The following is a 24,710-nucleotide window of genomic DNA, read 5'->3' as shown; positions in this document are numbered from 1 at the left end:
TAGGGAAAATTGAGTTTGCTTCCTTTTTCTTAAAACCGTTAATACCCAGCGAATCCGCGCTCCGCAAGACGAAAAAATCGCTAGACGACACAACTCGTGGAACGAATTTCGTCTTGCGAGGCACCACTGTACAGTGGTACCTCAGGTTAAGTACTTAATTAGTTCCGGAGGTCCGTTCTTAACCTGAAACTGTTCTTAACCTGAAGCACCACTTTAGCTAATGGGGTCTCCTGCTGCCACTGCGCCACTGGAGCACAATTTCTGTTCTCATCCTGAAACAAAGTTCTTAACCCGAGGTACTATTTCTGGGTTAGCGGAGTCTGTAACCTGAAGCGTCTGTAACCTGAAGCATATGTAACCCGAGGTACCACTGTACCGCTCTATAGCTGGAGGTCTGAGGGGCGGTTCACAGAACAAAATCAAAAGACAACACCACAAAACACTCAATCAAAATAAAAACAACAAAAAACCACATTTTAACAGGGCATTGGATGTCAATCAATCAACCATGCGGCCCTCAGATGGCTGCCCGAGAGGGAACGTGGCCCTCGAGCTGGAAAAAGGCTGCTCATCCCTGATCTGTTATCATATTGATGCAGCGAGCTTTCCTAAGGATGCAAACTTCAGCTTGCTGACACATTCCAGGGAGTTATTGTGCCATCTCTCCCGGTGGCAAGCGGAGAATTCCTAGTAAAATGGTGTTGAGACACGGAAAGCAGCATTTTTCAGGATCTAGAGCAGCGCCTGTTCCCTGATGCTCCGTGATGCGCGTTCTCCCTTCTTGCAGCGCAAAATTTCGGTTTTATTCTTATTTCTTGCAGAAGGCTCGCAGAGCACAGCACAGACCGCCTGATTACGACCGCGTGCGGGCGAGTCCTTTGGAACGCGCCGCAGCCAATGAGAAACGCGTTTCATATTGATGAGCCGCCGCCAGCCAATGAGGCGGCGAGCGAGAGTCGCCGAAGTCGAGAGGAGCGAGGCAAGGCGCGCCAGAACTTCTCTCCCTTTCGGAGGGCGCGCTGCTCTCTTGGGTCGCGTCCGGTGGATCGCCGGCCGGGGATCGCGCTGCCCTCGCAGGTGATCCGCGTGAGCGGCACTCCCCTCAGTTAGGGGACGGGCTTTTAAGGCGCTGTCTCTGCTCAGGACTGAAGATCGCAGCTGCGGGAGCGGAGAGCGACTGGGTGGGGATCTCCCGGGGATCTCCATGCCCTGGCTATGGAGAAGGGGGCTCCCTGGGGAATCCTGCCTCGCCTGTGCGTGCTGTGCACGGCGCTGCTCTGGCAACTTTGGCCCTGCGGCGCCCACGGCAACTGGATGTGAGTAGAAGCGGGTGCCGAGCGGGATCCCTCATCTCCCGGGGTCGGGGGTGGGGTGATCGAGTTGGCTGCGCCTCTCCTGCCTTCGGGACAAATGAAAGCTGTTCTCAGCTCTGCAGAATGTCTCTCAAAGATAATAGTTGGAAAGGGATCACGAGGATCATTAATCCAACCCCTTGCTATGCTGGAATACGCAGTTGTCCCATACGGGGATCGAACGTACAACCTTGGCGTTATATCAGTACGGTGCTCAAACCAACGACGTTGCCCAGCCGTTAACTCGATTCCGGGCTTTGGGCAGTTTTCACACGTGCGGGGTTTGAATCTCCCCGGTCTGTGCATAATAGAATGTCAGCTTTCCCGCACGACACGGAAGCGCCTTTCTTTCTTTTTCTTTTTGCACGTGCGAGGCGCGGCTGTTTATAAGGAAAGCTCTTTGTTGGGTTGTCACGCGACTTTCAAACCTTCACCTGGTGAGCCAGGATGCTCATTCCCATAACAAATGCCGCCGCGTTAGTAAATCTCAAAGGGGCGGTTGCATGCATAGTCATTTATGCCGATCTAAAAGGAGCTGCTTTCCTAAGGAGGCTCAAAGAATCCGGGGAATCCTGTGTCTTCTTGAGAGAAGGAACGCCAAGGCAGGATGTGTACAAATGCTCCTGAAACACCTTTTTAAAGGTTCCTTTTTAAACTGGGAAATGTTAGTGCGCTATATATATATATATATGGCAGAGACATTGCCTGTACATTTTCACCAGGGTTGCCATTTTCCCCATCAAATAACACATTGCAAACGTAGCAAATCGAAAGCCTGATTTCATCCTTACAAGTTTCTAGGACGCCCTAGAAAGCGAACTTTTTTGATTCCTTTATTAAAAATAAATACAAACCTTCCTCCCCTTTTATAATATTCACAAATGGTGGCAGCAAAGTTTGCAGATCTATTTTGTGTGTGTTGTTTGAGAAGATCCTGAAACCCTGATTTGATTTGAAGGTACGAATCTGTTTGAAACTTGGTTACATGTTCTCAGTGGCGTAGCGTGGGGGGTGCAGGGGGGGCCGGCCGCACTGGGCGCAACATCTGGGGGTTAGGGTTAGGGGGTGCAAATCCACGGGTTAGGGGGCGCAAATCCACGGGTTAGGGGGTGCAAATTACTTGCCTTGCCCCGGTTGCTGACAACCCATGCTACGCCACTGCATGTTCTACAATTTAGCATGCATTTATTTATATCCTATCTTTGCTCCAAGAAGCTGAAGGGTACATGCATGGTTCCCCCCCCCATTTTATCCTCACAACAACCCAGTGAGGTAGGTTAGGCTAGGAAACGGTGGCCGGTCCAAAGAGTGAGTGAAGATTTAAAGCTGGTCTTCCAACGCTCTGAACACCAGATCACCCCTGGATGCTCTCACCCAGCATGGAATGGAGAAAGTGGACTGCGAAGCATTTGTCCCTTGCTCTGTAAATACTGGAAACCAGGTTATCAAATAAGGCGGCGGGTGGGGGGGGGGAATCCAGCACACCAGTTACATGGCAGCAGTAGTGGGTCAGTGTGGTGCAATGGTTAAGAGCTGTAGTCTTGTAATCTGGGGAACTGGGTTCGCGTCTCCGCTCCTCCACATGCAGCTGTTGGGTGACCTTGGGCTAGTCACACTTCTCTGAAGTCTCTCAGCCCCACTCACCTCACAGAGTGTTTGTTGTGGGGGAGGAAGGGAAAGGAGAATGTTAGCCGCATTGAGACTCCTTCGGGTAGTGATAAAGCGGGATATCAAATCCAAACTCTTCTTCTTCTTCTTCTTCTTGCTTCCCACATGCATTTGCTTGGGAAAGAGAATGCCTTTGGCCTCATCCCACAAGGTTTTTTTAGCTTGTGCTCAGAGGATGTGTTCTGTGAAACAATTCTCCTTTCACATTTGCAGAGATAATTTTGTGCTCAGGATCTGGCAAGGTGGAATCCTGCCTGGATATGTCTTATGGTGGTTAAATTAAACACACACACACACACAAATGCCATAGGCTTGGGGTGTTTGCGGGAATGTCATTAACTGCAGATGTGATACAGGCTGTTACAATCCAGTAGTCTCTCATGAGTGTATTTTCCCAAGTGGCTCCAGGAATTGTGTTTGAATTATCTCATATCAGTACAGTGGTACCTCAGGTTACAGACGCTTCAGGTTACATACGCTTCAGGTTACAGACTCCGCTAACCCAGAAATAGTACCTCGGGTTAAGAACCTTGCTTCAGGATGAGAACAGAAATTGTGTTCCAGTGGCACGTCAGCAGCAGGAGGCCCCATTAGCTAAAGTGGTGCTTCAGGTTAAGAACAGTTTCAGGTTAAGAACAGACCTCCGGAACGAAATAAGTACTTAACCCGAGGTAACACTGTATATCAAAAGGGGAAAGCTACATTGTACAATGAGATTTTTAAAATCACCCTTTGTTTACTATGGGAATTTCCTCAGTGACATCTATCACCTACCATGGGACTGTTCAGTCCTCTTTCTGACTGTTGCCGAGTTAGAAGGCCACAGTGGGGAGCCTCTAGCCCAGCCTTCCCTAACACTGGGTCCCCAGATATTGTTGGACTACAACTCCCATCATCCCTGGTAGCTGAGGATGATGGGAGTTGTAGCCCAACACCACCACCCAAGTTTGAGAAAGGGTGCCTAGGACTTGGACCTCATTAGATTCTCTAGAACACCTGTGGGGCCCTTTTGGCCAAGCTCACCTGCCCCACACCTGATGTCATATAAGGTAAAGAAAGAAAAACCGGGTCGCCTGATGTCATGGTGGCGCCAGGTGATTGACAGATGGGCGACTCCACCCAGCTGTCAAACCCTGCGCTCTGGGGATGTGGGAGATAGTGATCCCTCCTGCAGAATCCTCTCAGGCAACAGCCTTGCCCTGCCACACAAATCCAAGATGCCTAGTACTAACCCCTCCCTCTCCTCTCCAGTCCTAGCTTATCCTCTGATTTCAGGTGCTTCTTGTTCCACACCTATTGCTGGGGAATGTGGCATTTGGAAGCCAAACAGAATCCGTTCGAGAAGTCCGTTTAACTTCCAAAACATTCGAAAACCAAATTACAGCTTCCGATTGGCTGCAGGAGGTTCCTGCAGCCAATCAGAAGCTGCGGAAGCCCTGTCGAACGTTTGGTTTCCCAAAGAACGTTCACAAACCGGAACAATCACTTCTGGGTTTGCGGCGTTCAGGAGCCAAAACGTCCGAGTTCCAGGACGTTCAGGAGCCAAGGTATGACTGTACTTGATTGATTGATATACGGCCCTTCATCATAAAATCTCAGAGCGGTTCAAAGATTAAAATGCAGGATAAAACAAGTAAATAAGTAAAACAAAACAACAAAATAATAACACCCCCCCCTTCCCACATCAATCAGCCAAAGGCCTGATGAAGAGGAACGTTTTCGCCTGGTGCCTAAAAATATAGAATGAAGGCGCCTGGCGAACCACCCTGGGGAGAGCACTCCATAAGCAGAGAGCCACTACAGAAAAGGCCTGTTCTCGTGGTGCCACCATCTGGACATCACGTGGAGGAGGCTAAGGAAGAAGGGCGTCAGGTAATGAATGCAGAGAGGCGGTCCTTGAGGGATTGCGGTCCTGAGCCATTTAAGGCTTTATAGGTCAAAACCAGCATTTGGAATTGGGCCCAAAAACTAATTGGTAGCCAGTGCAGTCGTTCTGGGATCAGTGTAATATGATCTAACTGGTGACCATTGTTTACTATCCAGATGTTGAGGACCACAACTCCCATAGGTCTCAGCCAGCGTGGCCAATGGTCAGGAATGATGGGGGTTGTAGTCCAGCGACATCCGAAGGACACAGCTTTGGCTACTCCCTCTGTGGGTCTTCTGTGAATTTGTGTTCCTTTGACCCTCTGGTGTTTTGATAGTCCTTTCGCATCGCTGGGTTGTTTGAGCCGCGGCTCCTCTTTCCTGTTTTGGCCGCTCTCGTCTTACCTGTGTCAAATGAAATGTCCGGTGCTTGGGTCTCACCCCAGGGGCTGCTTTTTCAGGTGGCTGGGCATGGCCTCCTTCGGTGTCCCCGAGAAACTGGGCTGCGCCAACCTGCCTCTGAACGGCCGTCAAAAGGACCTGTGCAAGAAGCAGCCCAACCTCCTGCCAAGCATCCGCGAAGGAGCCCGCCTGGGGATTGAGGAGTGCCAGAGCCAGTTCAAACACGAGCGCTGGAACTGCCTCCTGCGGCTCGAGACGGCTTCTACGGCTTCCAACCCTTCGCCCATCTCTGCGGCTCCTGCTTCCTCCGGCTTTGGCTATGAACTGAGCAGCGGTAGGTCTTCTGGTTGGGAGGAGTGGGAAAGTGGCGGGTTTGAGACACACCATCTCACGTCCCATCCATGCAATGCACATTAGAAATTAGCCGGGTGCCTTTTGCGACTGGCGCAGGGCCAATTGTGACCATGTGGAGACCATGTGGCAAAGTTTCCCCATCCTTGCCCTAATTCAAAGGTAGCCAACATTTGCCTTCCAAATGTTGGTGGTCTACAATTCCTGTCTTCCCCAACCAGCAGAACCAGTGGTCATTGTTGTTGCAACATCTTGAGGTAAAGGTAAAAGGTAAAGGCTCCCTGGACGGTTAAGTCCAGTCAAAGGCGACTATGGTGTTGCGGCGCTCATCTCGCTTTCAGACCGAGGGAGCTGGCATTTGTCCACAGACAGCTTCCTGGGTCATGTGACCACCATGACTAAACCACTTCTGGCGCAAAGGAAACCAGAGCGCACAGAAATGCCGCTTAACTTCCCGCCACAGTGGTTCCTATTTATCTACTTGCACTGGCGTGCTTTTGAACTGTTAGGTTGGCAGGAGCTGGGACAGAGCAATGGGGGCTCACCCCGTCGCGGGGATTCAAACCACCAACCTTCCGATTGGGAAGCCCAAGAGGCTCAGTGGTTTAGACCACAGCGCCACCCGCATCCCTCCTAGAGAACACCAACCTGGTGACTGCTGCCCTAAGTTGTGTGATCCCGGTACACTGGCCCCAATCCAAAGCAAGCTGGTAACACTGAAGTCCCTTTGAACTCTGTTGTGACTAAATTGCCCTGTTGATTTCAGCTGGACGTAAACTGAATGAATTTCTCCAGGAGGGGGGCCAAGATTTCTCTCTCTCCTGCTGGCTTAATGGGAGCGGGCACCATTTTGGCCACAGGATAATGCTGCCAACCTTTTTGAGTGATGTTTTGAAGAGTGGTACTCTCCTATCTGGGATGGTTGGCCTCTTCCACCAAGTGTGCAGCTTTGGGAGGGAGGCACATGAGGCAGTGAGGGTGGAAGGGGACAACTGCCTAGCCCTCCAGATCAGTCGAATCCAACCCTGGCGATCAGTGGGGTGACAGACATCGCAGCCAGATCGCCCTCACATCCTAGAGATTGAATTCAAAACCCTTAACATCGCAGCCGACAAAACCTGTTTCCCTTTGGGGTTGGGAATTCCACCCTCGTTTGGCCAGGACGCTCCGTATTTACACCAGCTTTCAATCCCCACCTACACAGAGCTCTTTCCCTTGCAAGATTTAATGTCTTGCCGCCTGCAGGTAGATTTTCGACAATCCCATCCTCTGAAAGTCACTGCCCTTGTGGCACAAAACAGGTTGAATCCCTCACACGTGTTTTATTTTATTTCCCAGTTTATGCAAAAAACATATGATAAATATTTGGCCCACTTTTTGAAGGAGGGGATTTATCGACTCTTCCAGGGTGTCTTATCTGCTGAGCAATTGTAGAAATGACATTGTGGAGAATGTGGCAAGACTTTTGAGTGATGCCACGAAATTACGTCACCGTAGGTCCCAAGAGCCATTTTCGTATCTCACGGTGCCTGTACAGTTTCATCCTAAAGTATCTCCTATGTTTCGTTTACAGTGTTGTGTTCTGATCATGTACAGTCTTACCTTGGTTGACGAACGCCTTGCGAGTCTAATGTTTTGGCTTCCGAACGCCACAAAACTGGAAGTGAGTGTTCCGGTTTGCGAACGTTCTTTGGAACCCAAACATCCAGCACGGCTTACGTGGCTTCTGATTGGCTGCAGGAGCTTCCTGCAACCAATTGGAAGCCGTGCCTTGGTTTCTGAATGTTTTGGAAGTCGAACGGACTTCCGGAACAGATTCCGTTCGACTTCCGAGGTACGACTATATGATGCACTTTTTCTATGCCGATAAAGGAGATTGATTGAATGACTGTGTCCTTCTGCAGGTACCAAAGAAACAGCGTTCATCTCAGCGGTGACAGCAGCAGGCCTTGTGCATTCCGTGACTCATTCGTGCAGCGTGGGGAACATGACTGACTGTGCCTGTGACCCCAAGCTACAGAGTGGTGGCTCGGCCAGCGAAGGCTGGCACTGGGGCGGCTGCTCCGATGACATCCAGTACGGAATGTGGCTGAGCAGAAAGTTTTTAGACGGCCCTGCGGAAAACGTCACGGGGAAAGATGGCAGCAGGCTGCTAGCCATGAACCTGCATAACAATGAAGCTGGAAGACTGGTATGGATTTGTCCTCCCATTCCACTTCTTTCCCTGTAATATGTAGCCAATGAATGGTAGAGGGAGACACAGTTTCCTGGCTGCTTCCCCATGTCCCTGGCCTTAAGCCACTAGGCCCCAAGATCTTCCATCTCTTTGACCTGCACACAAAAAGATAGCTTCCTCCGGTTATGCATTCCCTGTGTGGAGCTTTTCTTTAAGAAACCTGCATGTTTTAAATGTGAAGGTTGAAAACCTGTCTTTCCCCACCATTGCATTTCAGTCTGAATGGTGCCGCTGTCTGACAAATTCTGGGCCGTGCACATAGTGGCTGGTTTATTATGGGGTAGATCCAGGCCTCGTGGGTGGCGCTGTAGTTTAAACCACAGAGCCTAGGACTTGCCGATCAGGAGGTCGGTGTTTCAAATCCCCGTGACGGGGTGAGCTCCTGTTGCCCGGTCCCTGCTCCTGCCAACCTAGCAGTTCGAAAGCACGCCAACGTGCAAGTAGATAAATAGGTACAGCTCCAGCGGGAAGGTAAACGGCATTTCCGTGCACTGCTCTGGTTCGCCAGAAGCTGCTTAGTCATGCTGGCCACATGACCCGGAAGCTGTACGCCGGCTCCCTCGGCCAATAAAGTGAGATGAGCACCGCAACCCCAGAGTTGGCCACGACTGGACCTAATGGTCAGGGGTCCCTTTACCTTTACTTTTTTAGATCCAGGCCTATGCAGAGTTGTGTTCACGCAGTTTTTCAGCAGTTCCTCCTTCCCTCTGCAGCCTGCTAAAAAAACTACTCTAGAAAGTTGGGGAACACTCTTGAGCTGCAAGTGTTGGGGGTTGCAGATGGAATTTGTGAAAATCACTTCTCCCCACCCTTAGCCAGGAACCTCGGATGAACCTCGGGGCCTGCTGTGAGCAGAAAGAGCCTGTTCATTCATGGAGGGGCATGTCTGGATCCAAACCTGTATTTTTATCCTGTCCAAAATAACTGCCCCGCCACCTCTTGTGTCTTCCTTATCCTGTGTTATCTTCACAGCAACTAGCTGCGAAGTAAGTTAAAGTGAGACTTGTCCAGGGCCACTTAGTGAACATCACAACCAAGTCCAAGACTAACCACTAAACTCTCTAGTTTTTAGAGACCCGGGATTTGCTGCAGAAAGTATGACTTCTAAGCAGCATCCTACCACCACCGCTGCAGGAATTAAAACAAAAATATATATTCTAATATATTCCAATAATGGAGCTCAGATCAATACTGGACTCGGATTTTGCAAGCTCTCAGTTGTCAGGGGTGCTATTTCAAGTTGGGGCTTGGGTTAGCAATGATTTCAGTAGAGGACAAGATTCTCGTGAAAAGCATGGTTCTCGTGGTTCAGGTGCACATATCAGCTGCTCTGCCATAAATATAGGTATATACAGTGGTAACATACCCTGCAGGTTAAAGACACTTCAGGTTACAGACTCCGCTAACCCAGAAATAGTACCTCAGGTTAAGAACTTTGCTTCAGGATGAGAACAGAAATCGCACAGTGGCAGCGGGAGGCCCCATTAGCTAAAGTGGTGCTTCAGGTTAAGAACAGTTTCAGGTTAAGAACGGATCTCCAGAACTAATTAAGTACTTAACCCAAGGTACCACTGTATATATAATCTTGTGCTTATTCAGATGCTTACACAGATTGATGTGCCATTTTTAAGAACATGAGAGGTGAACTTGGGTAGAGGAAAAAGGATTTACTGTGTATAGGTGGGGAAGACAAGTATTTGTGTTTTGGAAAGAAAAGCACGTGTGTCTCTGGTATCTATACGTGCTGAGAGTGTAAGAGTGAGACTGGCGTGCCCGCCTTACATATTTTTCCTGGTCCAGGAGGAATGCTTTTTTTGCTGTTCTTACACAAACAAAAACAACAATAACAATTGTGTTGCTGTCCATGTTCAAAGTCAATTTTGTGTTATCTCCACAATCAAAGCCAGCAGGACATAGGTGATTCCCCGTGGCAAGTATGAGGTTGTCTGACGATGGGGCAGCAGCAACGACAACGCTGTCTCTAATTTTGAGTTATGCAACTCTGCCATCACCACGGCAGCCGTGTTGTGTTATGCCACAACCCCATAACAACCATTCTGTGAATCGCCCCCGAGATCTTTTCACGAAGGGCAGTATTTAAATTTTGACAACAATTAATAGCAGCAACAATAATAACAGTAATAATAGGCTTTTTTATTATTTTTGTGACTGCTGCCCCACAGCTCTTTTTCAAAATTTGAAATTTGCCTGCTGGTCCTAAAAGGCGGGCAACTTTTGCCGCAGCTGAAGAGACTGGGTGTAGTTCTGTTTTGAGAAACAGCTTGGCTCTTCGGCTGCAAGAATTATTGCAATGAAAGCAAGAACCTGAGCTCTAGTTGTGCATGTGGCTCTCTCTCACGTACATGTCTGCTTTTTTGTTCTTTAATCTCTGGCCTCATTTCTGAGAAGCAAACGACTCCCAAATGGAAGATGTTTAAACATTTTGGGCATTGTCATTTCATAGCCTTAGAAGCGTAGAATCTGTTGCTCGGTAGTTAACAAATGAGCGGAACGTCGCTTGATTGATTTGGTCTCAAATTTTCCCAGGCCGTCGCAAAGCTGATGACGGTGGATTGCCGTTGCCACGGAGTCTCGGGCTCCTGCGCTCTCAAGACGTGCTGGAAGACTATGTCCTCCTTTGCAGAGATCGGCAGTTTTTTGAAAGAGAAGTACGAAAGCAGCATCCAGATTTCCGAGAGGGCGAGAAGAAAGATACGCAGGAAAGACAAAAGGCAGCGGAAGATACCAATCCGCAAAGAAGATCTGCTGTACATCTACAAGTCCCCCAACTATTGCGTTGAAGATCCCAAACTGGGAGTCCCCGGGACGCAAGGAAGGGAATGCAACCGTACTTCCGAGGGGCCGGATGGATGCAACCTCCTGTGCTGCGGCCGCGGTTACAACACACATGTTGTCAGGCAAGTGGAGAGATGCGATTGCAAGTTTGTTTGGTGTTGTTACGTACGCTGCAGAAGATGCGAGACCATGACTGATGTCCATACTTGCAAGTGAAACCATACTTGCCCTGAAAATAGATGACGAGAGAAAAACCCTGAGAAGTAGCCTTCTCGTGGTCCTGCTAAGGAGGCGTCTTGAGATGAAGAGCCTTGAGGGCCAAAGGTGTTGGTTCGTATCGAAAGGGCAGCTCGGAATTAGCAGACGTCCCATTTAAAACTAATAGTAGTGGAGATCTGGATCATCTGAAGAATTTTGCCTAGCTGGGTGGCCTACTGGAGCGACTCGTGTCCCTGATCGCCGTGAATAGTCAGTATTTTGATCATTGAAGTCGAGATGGACACGTCTTTGCCAACGCTGGACACGCACAGATCTCAAGCCAGCCAGAAGAGCTTAAATGAAACATTTGGAGGCTACAATGATGCCTGGTACGAGATAAGCTGATCCCATGTATTAAGAGTACTCTGTTTATTGAGACCTCTGGGAGCAAAGGATTACCAGCAGTTGTACGGCTGTTTGCTTAGCTAGTCAGATGTTAAGGGTAAGACTGAGATGTTCATCAGTTAACCGAGCCGAGTCTAAAATGGGTTGAATAGCTTTCTTGGGCAGATCTGGACCTTGGCGTTGGGAGTACACACCAGTTAAAGTGAAATGATGTGTAGCTGCGACCTCCTGGTGGTTTTTTTAAATTTTAGTTGTGTCTTCTCCAGTGCCATTAAAAGCTTCATTGAGGAAAAGGGAGAGAAATGGAGCAGCTTTGTAGGTACGTTGTTGTGTCATCGCTTAAGGCATTCTAATTCCTCCCCTCCCCCAAATTATGCTGTTTATTTTTGTTTTGTGATGCTCCATTCTTTTTAAGAAAATGTCTCCCATATGCTATTGCTAAACACACCTGTCTGTGACTATAACACACCAGTGTGCTATGAAAACTGTGGTGTGCGTGTTAGCGAATTTGACACATGCTCCATTGACCAGAGGATCATCATTCCATGATGGATGGATGGATTCATTGTCTTCCTCACATTAGCTGCAGGACTGCTGCCAGCTCAGCTTATTAAGAAGGGTAGATAAATCCTAGAAAAGATATTGCTCCCTTTAGATCTTTTGGGCCACCCTGCAATAAAAGAGGCATTTATTCCGATCAGGTTAATCAATTATCTTGTTTCTTTGGCACAGTCATCGTTTCCAAGTCATTGCAAGTATGGTCAGTCAAAAGTGGTTTGCCAGCTCGGGTGGAGGAAGGAAGGGGGTGACTTGGAGGTCATTGTGGTGCAAATGCACTAGCAGGAGTATTGGATCAACTCCTTTGGTGTCTTTGCACAACAATGACCTGGCCACCACCTCATCCCTTCCTCTTGCGCCGAAAGCCACTTCTGTGGCCAATGTTGATAAACCGATAAGCTTTGTGAGTCTGGATCTACTAGATGGCATTGGAGCTCCGTCCAATAAAATTTTTAATCTGTAGATTTAGTCATTTACTGTACTTGATGTAAGGAAAAAATAGGCTTTGCAAACTTAAGAACTTGCTTGCAAATTTTGGGCAATGTTGGCTATTCAATGAACATGCATCCTGATTTGTTTGCACAGAGGTTAGATGACATTGTGTCGCAGCAAACATTGTCCCATACTTTCTATCGAGTGCCTTTTCCTGTCACTTTCCTTATTGCAAAAAGTCTGTTCTATTGGGGGAATGGCTTTTGTGGCAGCAAACCTTCCAGTCAGCTATAATGGCACAGCCTGAATTTGCCAGTTTGTGATGGAATCCCACCCCCAAATAGCAACAGTCTGGAATTGCCTCAAGTCCTGTTGAAGTTAGAGGGGTGAGCTCCTGAGTAGACATACAGGTTTGCACTGTTAATATGTTTGCTTAAATTATGCTTTCTGGAATTTTCTAAGAGAACACTGGACCAACCTTTAATGGCCTCACTTTCAACACAACTCTTAAAACAGAGGCTCCTTATAAGAAAGGTAAGAGAGAGGAACACAAAATTATCCTCTAGATTTAGTTTTTCAGGTGTTTGCTGATGTGCCTTTGGTCTTACAAGAAGAAATGTCTTAGAATCATAGAATTGTAGAGTTGGAAGGGACCACAAGGGTCATCTAGTCCAGCCCCCTGCAATACAGGAATATTTTGCCCAACAGGGCTAGAACCCACAACCCTAAGATTAAGACACTCTTGCTCTGCCATCTGAGCTACTAAGGTAGATCAGCTCTTTTAATCTGGTTCACCAAGCTACTGATTCTAAATTACCTTGGCTCTTAATTACTTTGGCTCTTCTAGCTTATCCAATATGGATAGCTTGAGGCTGCTATCCCATTTACTTGGAAGTAAGGCCCATTCTGATTTGTTGTTGTTGTTGTTTAGTCGTGTCTGCCTCTTCGTGACCCCGTGGACCAGAGCACGCCAGGCACTCCTTCTCCTTGTGGCCTCAATCTTTCCCAACATCAGGGTCTTTTCCAGGGAGTCTTCTCTTCTCATGAGGTGGCCAAAGTACTGGAGCCTCAGCTTCAGGATCTGTCCTTCCAGTGAGCACTCAGGGCTGATTTCCTTAAGAATGGATCGGTTTGATCTTCTTGCAGTCCATGGGACTCTCAAGAGTCTCCTCCAGCACCATAAGTCAAAAGCATCCATTCTGATTACTCATGGGTAAAGTTGTGCTGTGAAAAAAGGCAAGTCAAGGTGTTCCTGCTTTGTGAATGGTGCCATTGTTTCTAAGGACATTGTCCAACTGGAGCATGTCTTGCCAATCAAGGTTGGTGGTTCGAATCCGCGCAACGGGGAGCATGTCTACAGGAGGGTTGACCTGGTGAGGGATCTGGAAACCAAGTTCTGTGTGCAATGCTTGAAAGAATTGGGTATGTTTTGCCTGAAGGAGTGATGATTAAGTTCAAGCCTTCAAATATCTGAAGGGATGTCATACAGGAGACAGAACAGGCTTCTTCTCCACTGTTCCAAAGGATGGGACTAGGACCAGCAGTGAGATTGCAGGGAAGGAAATTTCGGCTAAAATTAGCCATTCAATAGCAGAATATGCAGTCTCAGACAGTTGTGGGCTGTCCATTGCTGGAGGCGTTCAGGCAGAGGTTCAAGCAAAGGTTTATGCTGTTGTTTGATCCTGCACTGCAGATCTTGCCTGGACCAGATAACCTCTATGTATCATAGAGGAGCAGCTCTGAATTGAATTTTAAAATTCAGTGAGATGGCATGGGACTTTTCTCTAAAAACAGCAGAAAATCTGACTGTATAGGTCTGTTATGCATGCTTTCCTGGATCATGGCTTCTGGTTGTTATGGGGAGGAGATGTGTGAGGGGAAAGTGTTTAATTCTCAGCTGGTGAACTTTTTGGCTCTGCAGATTCTTACTGGATCAAAGCTCACAGGTGGACAGGGCTGCCCACCCGTTAACACATGACCTCACATTGATGTCAGGTAGTTGGGTGCTTTGAAGTCCCAAAGTTAGGACTTCAAAGCACCGTGTAGGATTTGCAAAAGAGCTTTGCATGGTGTTTTCAAGCTCCTTGAACGTCACCTTTACCCATTAGCCGATGGGCGGCAGTTCCAAAATCTGCCTGCAGACATCAGCTACTACGGGAGCAAGTGCCACCTAGGAAACCTGTTTGCCAATGCACAATCGGCTTGCTCTAAGGCTCCTAATGGTGCATTGAAAGCCACATCACTACCTGCTACAACCTGATGTCACATATGTTGGGGGGGGGCAAGTGAGTGTGGATCGAGGAAGACAGTCTTGCGCTCCAAATTTGAATCCCTGTTGGGCCACCCTGTTTTAATGGCTAGTGGTCCCCTTCCACCTTCCATAGCTGGCAGCAGACTGCCCTGTTTGGTGTTATACATTGGCATGTTTTGCTGGATCGTGGGCGGTTTCGTGGAAATATCTCATTGATTTGAATGGACTTATTTGCATCTGGTTATAATCTCTCAACTGGTTATCTTATATGCCGGCTTAGCCACTCAGCTTGGCTCATATATCTACTTAGCAGCCTGAGCAGCGTTTTGTCAACATCAGCACTATTGATGGGAAGAAATGCTGGCGGAATTGGGCAAGCCTCGAGTTTCAGCTCAAAAGCAGAATTTTTATTAGCTCTTGCAGATCTTGCTTTGCAGCCACTGTGTGGTACATAAAACCCTAAATGCTATGGACATGTGGGTTGGCTTCCTGGAACTGCTGGAATACATATGCACATGAAACCCACTACTTAACCCAGCTCATTCCTATGCTTGCTTGTTCTGATCCTATCGAGTTCAGTGGTTTTGACTCCCAGCTAAGCATGCATAGGGGTGGCAGCCTCAACAGTGTCTTTCGGGACTGATTATACTTCCGCAAAAATGAAGGGTGATGTCATGGTAATTATGATGTAAATGGAAGCTTTGAAGGAAAGCATCTGTGCTTGAATGTCTTGTATTTTTGATACGACTGAAAGTTTATATAGTGCATGTATTTAAGTTATGCGTGTTCACATCCAGTGTTTTATTTAAGCCTGTTAAATTTCTAGAACTGAGATAAACTTTGGTTGTTTTTTTGTGCATGGCTTCTCAGCAGCAAGTCTGAGATCAATGAGACTTCTTCCCATGCAAGTGTGTGTAGAACTGGCAGTGTGACTATAGGGTTGGATCCAGAACTAATCATGCTTAGACTGAAATCGGTGGGAACTTAAATTAACCACAACCAACTTAGATCCCATTGATTCCAGTGGTTTCTGCCTGAAGTATGGTTAGATCTGGATCCTACCCCTTCGCCTTTGATGGAGACAAGCTTAATCTTCCCCATTTGGTAAGGCGGTTTTTAGATCTTTTATAACTCATCACATGGGTTTGAGAGCAGAGATGCAGGCAGCTCACGTGACATCTGCACAGACAGAGACTCAACGGGAGAATGAGTAAGATTATTGCAGGTGGAGCAACTGAACGGGGTAGCCAAGCAACTTCCATCTAATATGCTTAATTTTGTAAGGTGCTGTATTTCATTGCTTTATACTTAAAACATGACCATGTTCTTTCACCTTCGTTAACTGAATAAAAAGTTATTTATTGTTACATATGCATCACTCTTGAAGTCCAAGCCTTAGGCAGGACCATCTGCAAGGGGACACCTACACATAAAGGCTTTCCCTACACCCTGAAACCCTAGTTGGTTCCAGAATGCAGGGAGGTTTTGTGGCACTCAAAAAACGTATGCTCAGAAGGAATTCCCTGGCAGATGTCCACAGCTAGCATGCTTTGCACAATGTAAGCATGAAGCAGCTACAGTGTGGCTTTCATACTTCCTGGTCCCAGGGATCAACGTCCAAGAGATTGCAAGCATCAAACTCCCTTTCCAAAGAGATTGTGTGGATTCTCAGCAGAGCTGCAGCCAATCAGGACTTCCTGCTTTTCATGTAGGGGGATTGATGCTTGGGTTTGTCCCATTTGTGCTTCACCTTTCTAAGGCAGGCTTTCAGCATCTTTGTACACCAAGTAAAAACATGGGCTTCTGGCGGAGCCCATAAAACTTTTGGTCGTGGGTTTTAAAAACTTTTATTTGATGAAAAAATATAATACTCGGAAATGTGGTTTTATTTCTTCTGAACATGAACAACAAATCTGCATGGTATTTACAAATAATTGCCTTGACGGTTGAGGGTGCATTTTATTGCTAGACTACAGTAAATTGCTAAGAAGGGAGAAAAAACATGGTATGAACAGGTTAAAACAGTAAAGCAGCTCAGATTCCAGTCACCAGCTCTTGGTTTGGAAAGTTGGGTGGCTCTTCTGAACTATTTTAAGTCATAATTATCAGTATTGCTTTAATATCTTTAGTGCAAACAATATTTGATTAGTCCAACTGCAACTCTCAGTAACCAAGTCAACTGCTTGGTTTTAAAATGCTCCTACTGTTGGGGCGGGGAAGGTTGGCTAACCCTATCTGCCAACACAGCGCAGACTTGACAAGACTGTACACATAAGTATAACTTGATCCCCTACAGCAAACACATCATCAAAATTATATTACACTTTGATAAGGTCTCTAAGACCAGTGGGGAGACGGGACGGTAGTTGTAGCTGAATTACATCTGAAGGGCTGCAGGTTCACTGCCTCTGAGTTGGGTACAAGTAAAAAAACACCCCCAAATTGGAACCCCAATGCAGGACTGCAGAAATTAGCACCACTGCACCCCCCCCCCACTACTAAGCAGAACCCAAATGGCCTGAGTCACTTTTAGGAACACTGGGCCCACAGTTCTCACCAAGTACCAGCAAGTTGCTTGCCTTTCTGCTTCCTGGAGGTGGTTTTTTGTGGAGGGGGGTGCAACAAGCGGTCTGTGGATTCTAGCGATTGCCAGAGGTGTGCACTGTGCATGTAGAGCCCTTTAGAGCCTAGTCGCAAAAAATGTGGCACATGGATTTTCCAAACTATCAGTACCTATAGGATGCACACACCTGCCATGTGGAAGATGGCGGGGGCAAGGGGTGATGAAATGCACCGTAAATGAACATCAAATATCCTTAAAGATGTGGTCTGCCCTTTTAAACCCTATCGTTAAAACGGGATATTCAATTGGCAACATTTCCAGTCCTATAATATAGATGTGCTATAATAAGAGTTCCCTTCCCCAAAATATTCAACCCCTTTCCTCAATTTTTTTACTTGTAGGATAGGTAGCAAAACTGCCCAGGTTGGCTGATGCGTGCTGAGTTTAATTCCTAATAGAAATTAAGACTACTTTTTAACATGCAATTGCTTGCTTCCAGAATAACACTAACTGCCAATGGTGGGTTTCTCTCCAATATTACCTAAAGCAACTGGCGCGGTTGGTGGTTTATAGAACTTTAAAGGATGTCTAGCTGAACACACACAGACACAAAGCAACTACATTATCCTGCTCTATTAGCAGTATGTCTTGCTAACCAGAAGCATGGGCCACAGATAATCTAACCATAGCAACAAACGCAATGATATAACATTGGTTTTCATTTTAAAAGGGTTTAATTGTGCTTCTTATAGCAGCCTACAATTTTGTATTCAACACTCAACCTTCACCTATCTGAAGGTTTGAAAAGGAGTAGAGATCACAGAAGAATGCTGCTTTCAAAGAGGCAGAGCATAAATATAAGTTCGCATTTTTGGCTAAGGTTGGCATATCCCACTAGATACGCACTTGCAGCCAACGTCACCATTGTTTGAGCAAACTACGACATAGCTCAGGATCAGTTCAGTTATTTATTGGGTACATTTAATGGCCTATGCTGGTAGTTCTAAAAGAGGTTTACCATAAAATAACCTGAACATTGTGCTTTGGGGGTGGGGGAGTAAAAGAAAAGCAAGTAAGGATAGGAGGAAGATGCTTAGAAAGAGTAATTTCCTCGGTCTGGGCCTATGTACACATTTACACCAAAAGAAGGATCTCTGTTTTGACAATAAATAAATCGGATTTTCAAAAATGTCAATGCCCATGCACATTCTAAGGTGGAAACATGCTTGGAGAGTATTTACATGGGGCACAATCTGGCCGGATAAATCCCTGCACAAGCCCCATTTTAAAATGAATTGCGCGATTCACCATGCTCGTTTGCTCAGCTCCCATTCATTTTTATGGGCCTTGAGCGAGATACTAGCCTGGATGGGATGTGCCCATACATAGTAATTCTTCTTCCTCCATACAGAGTATTCTCTACCCAACAGCAGCAGAAAGTGCATTTTCCCTCCAATGTCCTTTCGCACTGTAAATGTCCATTTGACAATGTCTTCAGTCCAGTTTCTGTGGAATGCAGCCTTCCATCTCCACGACCTCTGGCCATCCTTCATACTTGTTTGTGTCTTTGTTGTTCTTAATATGCTGCAAACGGGGGGTGGGGTGACAATTGCAACAGTCAAAATACTAAAGTGATAATTGGCTTTCAGCATACATTTACGAAATAAAAACTTTTTTACATACCTCGGGTTAAGAACTTAATTCGTTCTGGAGGTCCATTCTTAAGCTGAAACTGTTCTTAACCTGAAGCACCGCTTTAGCTAAAGGGGCCTCCTGCTGCCGCCACACGATTTCTGTTCTCATCCTGAAGCAAAGTTCTTAACCTGAGGTTCTATTTCTGGGTTAGTGGAGTCTGTAACCCGAAGTGTCTGTAACCCAAGGTACAACTGTAGTCTCCTTTCATCTACTGTGATCTTGCAAATATATACATAACCAGGTATGTCACAGTTGGTTTAACAAGGCTTACTCTACTTCCTGTAGAATAGTCTCAACATGTTTGGAAGTGAGCTAGTAAGACAGTAAGACACCTAGTTAAGCTATTCTTGGTCAAAGGCTAAACACTTACAGTGGTACCTTGGGTTACAGACGCTTCAGGTTACAGACTCCGCTAACCCAGAAATAGTACCTCGGGTTAAGAACTTTGCTTCAGGATGAGAACAGAAATCACGCAGCAGCGGGAGGCCCCATTAGCTAAAGTGGTGCTTCAGGTTAAGAACAGCTTCAGGTTAAGAATGGACCTCCGGAACAAATTAAGTTCTTAACCCAAGGTACCACTGTATTTTTAAAATCTATATTCTAGCCTTCCATTTTGTTTTTTAATAAAATGATAAGGAAGCAATCATGGAGCAAACACTTTAACTTGCTGGTGTGCCTGAAACATGAAAGGCAGAGGCTTTTGGAAACTTGTGTGTAACAGAACTGAATTAAACGTTCCAATTGCACCAAATGAAAGGGAAAATTCAAATCAATGCAGATGTATAACAGCAGTTGCAAGTTTGCATATATTTCTACAGCTGCAATACAGAAGAGGAGGAATGTGCGTCTTGGACTCCACATGGCTTTTCCAAATGTTAAACTGGGAACAAACCTGTTCAAATGGGCTTTTAGTCTTGATTCCTTTCCCGCCGCAGAAGACCCAGTTGTCTCTGAAGCCAAGGTTCGTGATGGATGTGCTTCCTAGTTCAGATATTAGTTTCCGCGATTCTTCGTTAAGCCTTGGAAAAGATTCAAAAGGGTTAATATACAAATGAACTGATAAGGTCCTGGCTGTATTAACCATGGGTTGCCAATGGGTTGGCTTCTGAGTGTGCAACTTTCCTCTGCCACAAGCAGCATGACCAGATGTCAGCAATGACAGCAGCAACCTCTGGGGGGTAACATTGGCTGTCTGCAATCTACGCAACTGATTCAAATAACCATTCTGATTCGTGCGCCATTCGAGTTGTGTTTACTTGGCAAAAGGGTACAATTCAAGTCCAGTGATGCCTTCACTTTGATACAGATGGATGCTATTGGATGCCAATGCTTTAGATAAACTTCCATGGCCATTGAAGAAAAATATGTATTTCATCTACCGTATATACTCGAGTATAAGCTGACTTTTTCAGCACATTTTTTTTGCTGAAAAAGCCCCTCTCGGCTTATACTCAAGAGAGGGTCCTTTTGGGCTGCTCCTTCCTCCTCTGCTGCCGCCACCACCAGGTTTGTGGTGTGGTGAACCGGCTTATACTTGAGTCAATACGTTTTCCCAGTTTTTTGTGGTAAAATTAGGTGCCTCGGTTTATATTCAGGTCGGCTTATACTCGAGTATATACGGCAATTATCCTAGCCTCTCTTGGGCCACTACCCCTTCTCCTTGCTCCCAGCTGTAAACTCCAGAGGCATGGCCTATTCAAGGGCAATTGCATTCAAGTTCTCAGGGATTTTCCTAGTCATTTTGCCTGATTATATAGCTAGATCAGGCCAGGGACCTAATTAGATCCACAAGGTCATTTTCTCAAAACCACAGCTACCAGCCCCACACCTGACATTGGAGAACAGTATACATCAGGAGGCTTAGTTGGGTCAGAATCGAATGTACACTTCCAGAGTTAACGCTAAATATGTTACTGCTAAATGAGCCACCATAGCATGAAATTTTGGGTCCCGGGCTTTTCAGACTCGTCTATAGAATCACAGAACTGTAGAGTTGGAAGGGACCATGAGGTAGTCCAACCCCCTGCAATGCAGGAATTTGCATTGGTTGCAAAATGTGGTTATTATTTTTCCTGCTCTCCTACCCCACTACCTTGATCTCCATGCTTTGGCAAAGTCTATCCTCTTCTGTCCACAAATGCTTAGGCTCAGCCGCCTCCTACAGACTAGGGAAATGGCCTTAGGAATGTCAAACATTCAGAGAAATGGTGTCCTCCACTGCTACTACAGCAGCTGACAAGTTAAGACATCGCTGCCTTAGTCCTTATCCATATGACTGATTCCCTATGTGTAAACAACCCTCTTTTTTTGGGTGGTCTTAGCAACTGCTTACTTAGTTGCGCCATCATCGTAGGTTGCCATTAATACGATTGTTCCATCTTTAATGGTCTTCAGAAAGTCAATAAGCGGGGCGACATCTAAACGAAACAGAAGTTTAGCACAACACAGTCACAATCGAATACAGTGCTAAAATTTCTACATGGGACTTCCTTTCAAAGAAGATATGAGATGGAAAATAGCAATGTTGCTGGGATTAAGAGCCCCAACTAATTTATGTTTAAGAATTACCTCTGAATGTTCTTTGCTAAATTTCGATGCCAAGTGTTTGCAGACTGCTCAAAATTTCTATTTCTGGCGTTTCACAGTAGTGATAGGTGACATGCCATGGTGTTTAGCATTTGATGATAATGACAGCCAATATGCAATGGTATATGCTAATGTTTTTAACTTCCTTCAACCAGGGAATGCTATCCACATTTATTTGTCTACTATGGAACTTCTGCACGCCAATTACAAAAACCCTACCATAGCTACCGTAGTGATGAGGAACATGTGGCGTCCAGATGTTGCTGGAACCCCATTGGCCCCAGCCAAAAGTAGAGAGATGTAGTTCAACATCTGGAGGGACACAGGTTCCCCAGCTGTGATCTTCTGGGGGCACTTTCTAGGTGCACACTCCATTCCATGCATGGCTCTAGTTCTTTCCATTTCCTGCTGTGAGCTGAGAGTATACCCATAACACACCCAGCCTTTTGCTGTGTAGATTTCAGAAGCATGGTTGTTGTTGTTTCATTGTTGCTTTTGGACATTTATATACTGCTTGTAGTTAAACAAAACTCTTAAGCGGTTTACAACATAGGTTAAGACATCTCAAATAAACAGCAAATAATACCAAAACAAAAAGGAGACAATTTCTACATTCTATAAAAACTAACTAGAGCATCCTCATCAGTATCAAAATCAACATTGTCACATAAAAATCAGCTGCGAAAAAAATGCAAGGAAAATCCATTGTAAAGGACTAAATCCAAGTGTCCTCTAAAGATCAGGAAGCAAAATAATTCAAAATGAAAATGTGCTAAAAAATATAAATTTCACATTTTAACATATAAACCTGATTCGCAATGAAGCAAAAGAAAATCAGCTCATTCTTCCCCACCACCGTACATCAATCAATCAATCATGCCTTTAAATGAATCAATCCAGTTAAATGCCCAGCTCCCTATTCAGCAATCTGCACAGGCTAAAAATGCAGAGATCATTCAGTTTCGCTCACACACCTGCCAGCATATAACATATTTGATAGCTGATGGGAGATTTTATATTTCAAGTCTGCAAACAACCTAGCAATGCCAATAAGTTTCAAATGTCTAGATTCTGAGATTATTATTATTATTAAATGAAAATGCAATTTTCAATTCAAAGTTCTTCTTTCAACATCTGAGCAGGAAAACTCGCTTAACTACTTTCATTTTATACTGATTTTTTAATATAAGAAGCAAGTATTCCAGCACTTACCTCCACCCCACATGTCAAAGAATTTTGTATCCACCATGCTACCTGTTTTGCCTAGAAAAGGATTAATAAGTAAGTTAAATGCAACAGCACGTTCGAAAACCACTACAGATAAAGTGAACAGCTTTTGCTCGCATGGAAGCTGCAAACAGCCCCTTCAAAAGGCTCTGCATTGTTGGGTTTATAACAAAGCAAAGTGGGCTTTTAACACAGCTGCCAACCAGAGACAGAATCTGGCTAAGTGTACAGGATGCCTCCATCTTTGGCCATTGCTTGACTTTAGCCATCACCAGCAGAGGCCATGAGCGATTTCCACATTTTTAAAGCTAGTGATTACCAGAATGTTAAAAGCTATTACACACAACTTTGGCTAAGCTTTCACCTAATGTCCTCCCCACTGAAATTGTCCTCCAAATTAGTTGTTTTTTCTTTTTTAAAAAAACACCACATTTTTCGCTCTATAGGATGCACCGGACGATAGGAGGGGGAGAACAGGGGGAATTCTCCCCCTCTCTGCTCAGCACCCCTTCAGCGAAGCGGTAGGAGAAACGGAGCCCCTTCCATTTCTCCTCCCACTTCGCTGAAGGGGCGCTGTTCAGAGAGGGAAAACTGCAGCGCCTCTCCAGCGAAGCGAAGCCTGGAGAGCAAGAGGGATCGGTGTGCACCGACCCCTCTCGCTCTCCAGGCTTCAGCAGCTATCCGCAAGCCTTCGGAGCTCAGCGGAAACTCCTGCTGCGCTCTGAAGGCTTGCGGATAGCTGCCTGAAGCCCCCGGAGCGCAGTGGTAGTTCGCGCTGCACTCCGGTGGCTTTAGTGAAAGCAACGCGAAATCTCCGGAGCATGGGGGGAGCTCTCCCTCTGCGCTTTGGAGGCTTCGCGTTGCTATCGCTAAAGCCAAGAAGCCTGCATTCACTCCATAGGATGCACACACATTTCCCCTTAATTTTTGGAGGGGGGAAAGTGCGTCCTATAGAGCGAAAAATACAGTAATACTGACAGATGCAAGTTGTCATTTTGTAAAGATTTTTAATAAAGTTATCGGGGTGGTCTGCTTACAACAGGGATGCAGTGCTGGATTTAATCACAGTGTACACACAAAGATTAGATTATGTTTGGGGACAGAAATGTGAACTCCTATTGGCCAACAATTTCATTAGCAAACCAAAATCACCATGTAAACTACGAAAAACCACAATCAGAACTGTTTTAGAGTTTCATGAAGGTTTTAAGAAGTAGCAGGAATACCCCCAAAACTCTGCTCATTTGGGGCTGGACTGCTAGAGGATAACATCCTAGGAAGCAACGGGCAACAGTTCAGCTCAGAGTCACCCAAGTTATTAAGGTTTTTGCAAAGGGCGATGGCAGCAATCTCTTTCTGGAATTACTTCTAATGACTTCAGCAAGTACAAAAAGGCAAGAGCGTGCTAGGATCCAATCAATTTTTATAAGTTTTACTGTGATTTTGTTTCGGTGCTGTCGGCTGCCATGAAGGAAGGAGTGAATAAAACCTTTCAGTTAACAAAGCGAGAACCAGCGCCAGCCAGACTTTGTATGTTTCTTCTCAAGGAAATAGTCAATACATAAACACTCTTTTTCCAAGTGTAGATCTGTATGTTGACAAAATGGTGTCATCCACACACAAAGAAGGGAGGTTATCAGTAGCATCGGTGGAAGCTCAAAGTTTGCAAGGTGGGGACCAGATGAAGAGACACAACCCCCCTCCCCAATGAGGACTGGGCATGTTCTGTGGGGAAAGCAGGGGAGGGAATGATGGTGGGGGAGTGGAATGGAATTGTTCTGGAAGGACCCTGAACAGGACCACTCTAACGCTGCAACATTTAGTTGCAGGTCATGCTAGCCACTTTTGAAAGTTACCACTGACTGTTCATTTGTAGCTAGGTCCAGTCATTCCACATGTGGAATTTGCCTTCTACCATGATTAATTCTCCATGCCAGCGTTCAGGCTTCCTTACTACTTGCCTGGAAATAGTTGTAACGTTAATATAAGAACGCTGATACGGTTTAAAAACCCCAAACCAGTCACTTACCATTGACCAGAGCTATATTAATCCCTCTTCCAACGTTGTTTTTAACTCCACTCATCAACCTGAAACGAAAACCGCAGAGAAAGGGAATTATGACA

At 45.9% G+C, this 24,710-nt stretch overlaps 2 protein-coding genes across 4 annotated transcripts in view; one reads left to right on the top strand and one right to left on the bottom strand.

Annotated features, from left to right (window-relative positions):
- The first annotated feature begins 1,021 nt into the window (after positions 1 to 1,021).
- WNT16 (Wnt family member 16) lies at positions 1,022 to 11,567 on the top strand. Of its 2 annotated transcripts, none has more exons than XM_081929024.1 (4): positions 1,022 to 1,316; positions 5,348 to 5,622; positions 7,544 to 7,830; positions 10,423 to 11,567. In XM_081929024.1, the coding sequence occupies exons 1-4, from the start codon at positions 1,216 to 1,218 to the stop codon at positions 10,885 to 10,887; spliced, it is 1,128 nt and encodes a 375-aa protein (XP_081785150.1). In that variant the 5' UTR covers positions 1,022 to 1,215; the 3' UTR covers positions 10,888 to 11,567. The 2 variants fall into 2 exon arrangements, with proteins under 2 accessions (XP_081785150.1, XP_081785149.1); XM_081929023.1 differs by having other exon boundaries at positions 5,333 to 5,622.
- A 6,226-nt stretch (positions 11,568 to 17,793) lies between these two features.
- Positions 17,794 to 24,710, bottom strand: part of FAM3C (FAM3 metabolism regulating signaling molecule C) — a 39,300-nt gene continuing 32,383 nt past the window's right edge. For both annotated transcript variants that reach the window (XM_081929034.1, XM_081929035.1), the window contains exons 6-10: positions 24,616 to 24,674; positions 22,572 to 22,622; positions 21,106 to 21,190; positions 19,666 to 19,792; positions 17,794 to 18,662 (exon numbers count right to left, since the gene is read on the bottom strand). In XM_081929034.1, the coding sequence (XP_081785160.1) occupies positions 18,573 to 18,662; positions 19,666 to 19,792; positions 21,106 to 21,190; positions 22,572 to 22,622; positions 24,616 to 24,674 (412 nt within the window). In that variant the 3' untranslated portion in view covers positions 17,794 to 18,572. The remainder of the gene's footprint in view (positions 18,663 to 19,665; positions 19,793 to 21,105; positions 21,191 to 22,571; positions 22,623 to 24,615; positions 24,675 to 24,710) is intronic.

Source organism: Podarcis melisellensis (genome assembly GCF_964234715.1).
Source record: "Podarcis melisellensis genome assembly, chromosome: 10".
Classification (NCBI taxonomy): Eukaryota; Metazoa; Chordata; class Lepidosauria; order Squamata; family Lacertidae; genus Podarcis; species Podarcis melisellensis.
This window is presented reverse-complemented; position numbering and strand designations above follow the sequence as displayed.

Coding starts and splice junctions, on each gene's coding strand:
- WNT16 (XM_081929023.1), top strand. CDS start 1,216: ATGGAGAAGGGGGCTCCCTGGGGAATCCTGCCTCGCCTGTGCGTGCTG. Junction 1,317..5,332: donor GGCGCCCACGGCAACTGGAT/GTGAGTAGAAGC, acceptor GTCTCACCCCAG/GGGCTGCTTTTTCAGGTGGC. Junction 5,623..7,543: donor TGGCTATGAACTGAGCAGCG/GTAGGTCTTCTG, acceptor GTCCTTCTGCAG/GTACCAAAGAAACAGCGTTC.